The sequence below is a fragment of the Aethalodelphis obliquidens genome, unplaced genomic scaffold (genome assembly GCF_003676395.1).
Source record: "Aethalodelphis obliquidens isolate GAN/ISIS:26980383/991018 unplaced genomic scaffold, ASM367639v1 scaffold44, whole genome shotgun sequence".
Lineage (NCBI taxonomy): Eukaryota > Metazoa > Chordata > Mammalia > Artiodactyla > Delphinidae > Aethalodelphis > Aethalodelphis obliquidens.
Window position 1 is genome coordinate 11,732,861 of NW_020837988.1, and position 8,403 is coordinate 11,741,263.

At 63.0% G+C, this 8,403-nt stretch overlaps 1 protein-coding gene across 1 annotated transcript; it reads left to right on the forward strand.

The window, feature by feature from the left end:
• Positions 1–1,309: 1,309 nt before the first annotated feature.
• On the forward strand, positions 1,310–7,772 carry FSCN2 (fascin actin-bundling protein 2, retinal). The gene is given in 6 exon segments (XM_027081002.1): positions 1,310–2,628; positions 6,102–6,258; positions 6,735–6,856; positions 6,916–6,933; positions 7,177–7,395; positions 7,533–7,772. Coding segments are annotated over 6 exon segments (1,548 nt in total). The 5' UTR covers positions 1,310–1,802; the 3' UTR covers positions 7,739–7,772.
• Positions 7,773–8,403: the final 631 nt, after the last annotated feature.

An 8,403-nucleotide genomic window follows, 5' to 3' on the forward strand; every position in this document is an offset into this window, starting at 1 on the left:
CATTGTCCGGGACCTGGAAAATGGAGGAACGACTCCTGACCCATGTGCCCCTCTGCCCCACCCACTCCCTGGGGCCTGTGCATGCCCGGCCCAAGGCCCCTTCATTCTGTTGGACCCCCATATGGCCTCGAAAGGGATGGAGCGGTGATGCCTAGAACATCAAGGGCAAGACTCTGGGGGCCGTGGCTGGAAGTGCCCTGTGGCTCCCAGTCCTGGTCCCCAGAGCAGGGAGGCCTGAGGGTCACACGCTGTGATGAGGAAGAGGACACCAAGGCTGGCCCGGGCCCAGGACAGGCAGCTCTGGTTTCACTACTTGGCTCCCAGCCCCTGAGGCAGGTGCAAGAGACAGACAGGCAGGGCAAAGCTGAGCAGGCCCGCTGCAGCTCCCGAAGACAGCCCCCCAGGCCTAGCGTCGGGGGCGCGGGGAGGTGCAATGGGGCGGCCCCAGAGGCTGGGCTGGGAGATGCCAGGTCAGAGGTAGCCAGCTCTGGCTTCTCCTAGCCTGCTGGCCTCGTCCCTCTGCTGGGAAAGCTTCACCCTATGTGATCCCCGGACCCAGCCCATAAAGACCCTGCAGTCAGGCCAGTCGCTGTGGCAATGTGAACGGCAGATCAGGGGTCTCCAAGGCCACCATCAAGGCTGGCTTCACCAGAGCTTGCCCGTAGAAGACAGAGCAACCTTACGGGCCCTGAGAGTTGCTCAGGGTACAGGGCTCAGGTCAGAGCCTGGCCCCGTGACCCTGAGTCTGACCAGCCTGCCACCTCCTTGTGCTGCCTGGAATCATGTCTTCTCCACGTTCATGCTCCCATGTCACCCTCCCACTGTGCCACCTGCAAGGCGGGTGTAACTCTCCATCATACAGCTGCCACCTCAGCCCAAACCAAGGGCTGTTTTCCCGGGGCCCAACGCACCAGGCTCCCCGGCCAGTGTGCATTCGGCCAAGCGGCTGCCTCTCCACACCTGGTTCGGATCTGGGTGCCATGGGTGCCAGGATGGGGGTGGGGCGCCTGGCCCCACTCACTGGCACCGACAGCCCTGCCTGCCACTTTCCCAGCCACAGGCCACCCTCGGGAAGCATCAGACTCAGGGCTGCAGGCTGTGACCCAGGGGCCACTGAGGGGGATGGCATGCGACTCAGCTGCGGCCGCCCGGGTTGGGGGCCTTGCCGCACTCCTGGCAGCAGGAATCAGAGAAGCGGTAACTGGATCTGGCGGCTGAGGGTGGAGGGCTGCGATCGGGTTGCGGCCACATGCAAGTTTTCCACCAGGCGGCTTTCTCTACCTCAGGAAAGAGCTGGGCTGGGCTGGGGAGTCTGTGCAGTGGGTCTGGGGGCCCGGAGGTGGGGGGCAAGGAGAGAGGCCAAGACGTGCAGTGGCCAGAGGCCGGGGCACAGAGCCCGCGTTGGGGCCCGGGCAGCTGCCAGCGAGGACAAGGAGGTGGTCGGCCCTGTGGCGGGTGGCGCTCTCCAGCCCTGCCGGCCCTGGGCTCTGGCCCCTGGGCAGTCCGGGAGTGGCTGAAATCCAAGCTGGGGTAACGAAAGTCTGCTGCTGTTCCTAAGCCGGCACAGCTCTGATCCGCCCTCCCACCCGCCCTCTGCTGCCCGCTGGCCATGTAAGAGCTGCCTGGGCCCGTGACCGCTGGCCAGAGGCAGCATCCGAGCGGGCAGCAGGTCCATGACGCCGGCTGGGCCTGGGGGCCACGGGCCGACCCCGTCGAGCCAGGCCTCTGGGGGACCTCGGGGGCCGTGAGCACACAGAGAGAGCTTCCCAGGCCCCTCTTGGGGACCTCAGCCAGGCCCAAAGATGCCCACCAATGGCCTACACCAGGTGCTGAAGATCCAGTTCGGCCTCGTCAATGATACTGACCGTTACCTGACGGCTGAGAGCTTCGGCTTCAAGGTCAACGCCTCAGCACCCAGCCTCAAGAGGAAGCAGATGTGGTTGCTGGAGCCAGACCCGGGCCAGGGCACAGCTGTGCTGTTTCGCAGCAGCCACCTGGGCCGTTACCTGTCAGCCGAGGAGGACGGGCGCGTGGCCTGCGAGGCGGAGCGGCCGGGCCCCGACTGCCGCTTCCTGGTCCTGCCGCAGCCTGATGGGCGCTGGGCGCTGCAGTCGGAGCCGCACGGCCGCTTCTTCGGCGGCACTGAGGACCAGCTGTCCTGCTTCGCCACAGCCATCACCCCGGCTGAGCTGTGGACCGTGCACCTGGCCATCCACCCGCAGGCCCACCTGCTGAGTGTGAGCCGGCGACGCTACGCGCACCTGTGCCCGCAGGAAGACGAGATCGCGGCGGACAGCAACACACCGTGGGGCGTGGACGCGCTCGTCACGCTCATCTTCCAGAACCGGCAGTACTGCCTCAAGTCCTGCGACAGCCGCTACCTGCGCAGCGATGGCCGCCTTGTCTGGGAGCCTGAGGCTCACACCCGCTACACACTCGAGTTCAAGGCGGGCAAGCTGGCCTTCAAGGACTGCGACGGCCGCTACCTGGCGCCCGTGGGACCCACAGGCACACTCAGGGCTGGCCGCAACACACGGCCCGGCAAGGATGAGCTCTTCGACCTGGAGGAGAGTCACCCGCAGGTGGTGCTGGTGGCCGCCAACCACCGCTACGTGTCTGTGCGGCAAGGTAATGAGGGTGCGGGGCCGGCCATGCTCTCAGCGTGGGGCTCGTGCAGCGAGTGGCACTGCGGCTGATGGGTGGGGACATGTGTGTGGCAGCACACAGCATAGGTGGGTGGGCTGTGGGCCACATATGGGGTCCCTGCTGAGCCTTGGGCCCGCTGGACAGCTATTGGATGCAAGATGGGCAGCGCTCATCTGGAGGTGGTTGAGGCCCAGGCCAGCTGCTATGAGGGGTAGGAGGGCAGGCCCCGCCCACACTGGGCTGGCCCCCTGCCCGCCCCTCCCCTTCCCTTCTATCACCCCACTTCTGAACTTTAAAGGGTTTGGAAGGCGACCAAGGGCAGGGCAAGGAGAGACAGCAAGAGTGGAGTGGGGAGGGGTCTTGGGGTTCCTCCAGTCCAGCGGGATGTAAGCGGCCCCTCCAGGGCCTGGACTCCTTGGTGGGGAGACACTGTCTCTACCCAACAGGTGTGGCGTGGCTCCCCCCAAGTCCTGGATCATCGGTCACCTGCTTCATGTGACCGGTGGGCCCTTCCACATGGGATCACATGCCTGTGGGGTGAACGTGGGCAGTTCCTACTTCCCCTCGAAGAAGGTGAGGTCCCAGAGTGGCCCCAAGCTGCTTGGGCTCCTGGCTCTGTGCACCCAGGAGTGGCTGGGCATACCCTGAGCCGGCTCACTGCCACCACCTGGTCCAGAAGGGAGAGACCCGGCCCTGAGCACCTGGAGGGGTGGCCCAGCTGTGGCTCTAGGGGCCCCAGCCTGTAGTCCAGGTCTTCAAGGCTAGCGCAGAGCAGGGACCGGCATTCAGCAAACACCCCCAAGCACTTGCGGCATGTGGTCGGGTCCTGGGGCGTGAGGGAAGACAGACAGCCCTGGTCCTTCCCATGTCAGGTCCTACTGTCTGGCCACACTGCTTTCTGACCTGGGCCAAGGCCCATATGCTTGGTTTGTCATTAAAGGGTGGGCAGCAGTGTGAAAAAGCTTTCTCTGTGAGTCAAAGGAGATGCTGGATACAAAGTATTTGTCCCTGTTCAGCTTGTGAATCTTGTGGTGGTGGTAGTGGGGATGGTGCTGAAGCTGGAGGTGATGGTGGTGGTGATGGTAAGACAGGCTGTGGTAATAGAGACGGTGCTAGTGATTCTGCTAGTGATGGTGGTGGTGCTGGTAGTGATGGAGATGGTGGTGATGGTGGTGATGATGATGGTGGTGGTGAGGGATGGTAGCTGTACAAACCATTTTTCATTCTCTGGACTACCCTGCATCTGACCCCATCCCTTTAATGGGGGATGTCCCCCACAAAGGACCAGATTTGCCTCCCACTATAGAGGCCAGAGGTACCGCACATTCGCCTCCCTGCTTTGCTTACAATAAGCCTGAGGGCATAGGACCTGGCCCCGAGATATTCAGATGTTGACTTGGCTACCAGTGATTCGAGCAAGTGCAGTGTGGCATCTCAGTGCTGCGGGAGGAGGGGAGCGGTGCCACTAGATTCCAAGGTAGCTGGAGTGGCGGCATCTGTGGAGTGGTGGTTTCTCGGTCCCTGTCATTCTGCTGGTCAGGCAGCCCCCAAACCCGTCTCCTGCCCCCTGGAGTGTTTGTGAGCACCCTGGCTTCTCCTGCCAATATTTTTCTTTTGCAGCCTCTATCAGCCAGGCTCTGTTTCTGCTGTGCCCGCTGCCGGCCCTCACTGATGTGGCATTGCTGTGGGGCCGCCCAGCAGGCAGTGTTCGTTGCTGCAAGTAACAATGGCCGCAAATTGGCTTAAGCCACAAGGACACTGATTATCTCACCTAAACGGAAGTCTGCAGGCACGGGGGTGGTGGGATCCCCGGCAGGCACCACTGCCAGCTCAGTGGCATCACCAAAGTCCTCCACTCTTTCCTCTTCGAGGAACCTCTCTCCCAGGACAGCTCTGACCTCACGCTGGTGCCCTTGTGGTCACAAGACGGCTGCTGCTGTTCCAGGCTCACATCCAGACAGGACAAAGTCCAAAGGAAAGAGGGGCACTGGCTCTTTTGAGTCTTCGCAGGAGTAAGGAAAGTTCTCCTGTAAATGCTCTCAGACACCCCTTCCTGCTCAGACACCCACCACTTGACCAATCCCCCCTGGAACGGTGGGGTCCACACTCTTTGCGGGCAACCAGCACTCCATGGAGCCTCTCCTGCCTCAAGGTCGGGGCCGCAGGAGCAGCCGGCTGTGTGAGATGGAGCCCCTAGGCTGCATCCTGTCTGGAACGGGTGTGTGTGGGGCAATGCTGGGGACACCAATGGCTTGGCCTCAGAGATGGGGGTGGAGGTGCAGCCTCGTTCCCCACTTAGACCCTGTGGGGATGGCTCTCTCACCTCCTCAGGTGCTTCAGTGAGGCTGTCCCTGGCCAAAACCCACAGCATTCATGGGCACTGGCTGTACCACAATTCTTGTTGTCCGCCGCCCCCCATGGACCAGTGCTAGAAGGGCAAGGGCCGCTGTCTATTTTGTTACTGATCGCGGGCCCAGGGGCAGCTGGCGCTCACTTTGTTCAGTATTGCTGATGGGACGGTGGGATTGGCAGTGAGAATGCTGGGTCACCTTCTTTGGCTCTGAGCAATGATCTGTGTAAGAAGGGTGACAGACCCCAGCCTGGGGGGCTGTGGAGGGCACAGCCATGAAGGGTGACAGGTCCTGGCCTCTGCAGTCTGGGCTCTACCTGCTGTGGGTAGGGCAGGACAGGATGTGGCCCTGACCCTCAGGCTCTGATGGGGGTCTGCCACACTCCCTCCTGCTCCCCTAGCTGGAGCCACTGGAGCCCAGCCTCAGGGGACCTCTGTGATCTGCCATATCTCTTGGCCAGTTGTGATGGAACAGGGATGTGGTTTAAGGGAAGATACTGGGGAGGCTCCACGGCCTGCCTGCTGCCCCCACCCTGGTCATGGATGACCCCTTCGTCTCCCTCCCAGGAACCCCAGGCAGAGCCCCAAGTAGACTTGCCCTCCCTCAGGGTTCTTGGGAGACCACGCACATGTGAGTGAGGGGCTGGGGAGGTGACAGGGGTCCAATCCCTGCTCAGCGCCCAGGAGCAAACCCCAGGCCCCTGCTGTGTCCTGAGCCACGGCTGGGGAAGGACAGGACCCCAGTGTCCATCCAGTGGCTTAAGGGAGAGTTATAAATAGAGGCTGGTGTAAGTCCTGGGTCGAGAGAGCAGGAGCAAGCAGATTACCTGACGATTAGCAGAGGCAGGGGATTTGCCAGCACGGAAGGGCCTGGTTCCTGGGGCTGCGGTGGGAGCTGGGCAAGTACCTTTAGGGAGCAGTGTGTATTGGTCCATGACGCACCCACTTGGCCCTGGGGCAGAGCTCCAAATCTTCTAGAGTCCAGAGGGTTCTAGATGAGACCCCCGCTGACTTCAGGGTTGCCCCAAGAGCATGCCTCCCCATCCCTCTGCTCCCCACCCCACCCAGGGTGAGGCGTGAGGGGCTTCCCATCTCCTCCCTCCAGGGATCAATGTCTCAGCCAACCAAGACGAAGAACTGGATCATGAAACTTTCCTGATGCAAATTGACCGGGAGACAAGGAAGTGCACCTTCTATTCCAGCACTGGGGGCTACTGGACCCTGGTCACCCACGGGGGGATCCAGGCCACAGCCACACAAGTGTGAGTGCACCATCCCCACCTCTGTGACCACCTTCACCTCCACCTCCACCATCACCATCACCACCTCCACCATCACCACCACCCCCTCCACCATTACCATCATCACCACCACCCCCTCCACCATTACCATCATCACCTCCACCATCACCACCACCTCCATCATCACCATCTCTACCATCACCATCACCACCACCACCTCCACCATCACCATCATCACCTCCACCATCATCTCTATTACCACTACCACCTGCATCACCACCTCCACCTCAACCACGGGGACCACACAGCAGCCCAGCCAGGGAAGAATGCCCACAGGGGTGAGGGACAGCTCTTAATGGTGGTGGGGGTATCAGTGGAAGGCAAGTGCCCGTCCCTCCCCCTGAGGGAGTGGTATTGGACTTGAGGGGGCTGGGGAGGCCTGACCCTAAGCCCCCACGTCCTGCTCCTCTGAGGGGACCTTGACCTGCCCCTTCCAGTTCTGAGAACACCATGTTTGAGATGGAGTGGCGGGGTCGGCGGGTGGCCCTCAAGGCCAGCAATGGGCGCTATGTGTGCATGAAGAAGAATGGGCAGCTGGCGGCCATCAGCGATTTTGTGGGTGAGCACTCCCCTCATTCCCTGGGGAGACTGGGGTGGGGGCCCTCTGCCTGGGGACAGGGCCAGCTCGGAGACCCTGTCTCCACGAGGGCTGGCCCCGCTCCCTCCCCGTGAAGCTGCTGCTGTCCACGACAGTAGTCATACTTGCTAGTCCAGATCATTGTTCCTGACGTGGGGGAGCAGATCCAGAGCACCCTGATCACTGCTGCACATCTGGGGAACCGGGGGCTCAACGGCCGCAGGCCCCTGGCTAAGGCCACATAAGGCAATGGCAGTGGCAGATTGAGGCACACAAGCTGGGCAGTGAGTCCGGGCCTGGAGCTCTTCCAGGGGAGCTCCGTTAAGGCCCCTCAACCCCTTTCTCGCCATCAGGTGAGGACGAGGAGTTTATCCTCAAGCTCATCAACCGGCCCATCCTCGTGCTGCGGGGCCTGGACGGCTTCGTCTGCCACCGCCGAGGCTCCAACCAGCTGGACACCAACCGCTCCGTCTACGACGTGTTCCACCTGAGCTTCAGCGACGGCGCCTACCAGATCCGAGGTGCGGGCGTGCGGGATGGGGGCGGGGGGAGCGCGAGGAGCTGGGGCCGGGAGAGAGTGGGGGGCGCCGAGGGGGATAGGGGGAGCGCGGGGCCGGGAGCGTGCCGCCCGCCGACCCCCGCTCCCCTTATCCCCCAGGCCGCGGCGGCGGGTTCTGGCACACCGGCAGCCACGGCAGCGTGTGCAGCGACGGCGAGCGCGCCGAGGACTTCCTGTTTGAGTTCCGTGAGCGCGGCCGCCTGGCCATCCGCGCCCGCAGCGGAAAGTACCTGCGCGGCGGCGCCTCGGGGCTGCTGCGCGCGGACGCAGACGCACCGGCCGGGTTTGCGCTCTGGGAGTACTGAGTGCCGTCCTCCTGTCCCCCATTAAACCGTGTCTGTGACCAGCGGCTCGCGGGTCAGTGGCGCCGCTCGGGGTGGGGAAGGGTGTGCGCGGAGGGTCTGCAGGCTCGCTGGTCTCAGAGTGCTGCACAGGAGCAGTCCCTGGCCCCTCCGCCCTGGGGCTCCTGCGATGGCCGCTGGACAACTACCCCCTCCCCCCCAATCCCTCATGCCCAGAAAATCCAAGGTTGGGGCTTGTCCAGGGGGGTCCAGCCGATTGAACGTCCCACAACCCCACCCTGGACAACCAGTCCCGGGCCTCCTCTTGTCCGCCCCCCGCCCCCGGGATTGTGTCTCCTTGGCGCACGTCCCTCCCTAAGCCCGGGAGAGGGGACCCCCACTCTACTCAGCAGGACCGGGGTGGGGGTGGGGGAGCTGGAAGGAGCCTGGTCCTAGGCCCCAGCAAGTCAGGTAGGTCAGAGGGTCTTTGGAGTCTCCACAGCGCACATCACTGCTCCCTTCCCCAAAGGCGGGGTCTTAGAGAATCCTGGAAGCACCTGATGGAGAAGTGACACCCACCTGTCCCAAACAGGGCTGTGTGTGGTCAGCCATGGGGGAGAGGACCCTTCTCAGCCTCTGCACCAGCCTGCTGCCACCCAGCCTAGGAAGGGTGGATGACCAGGACAAGG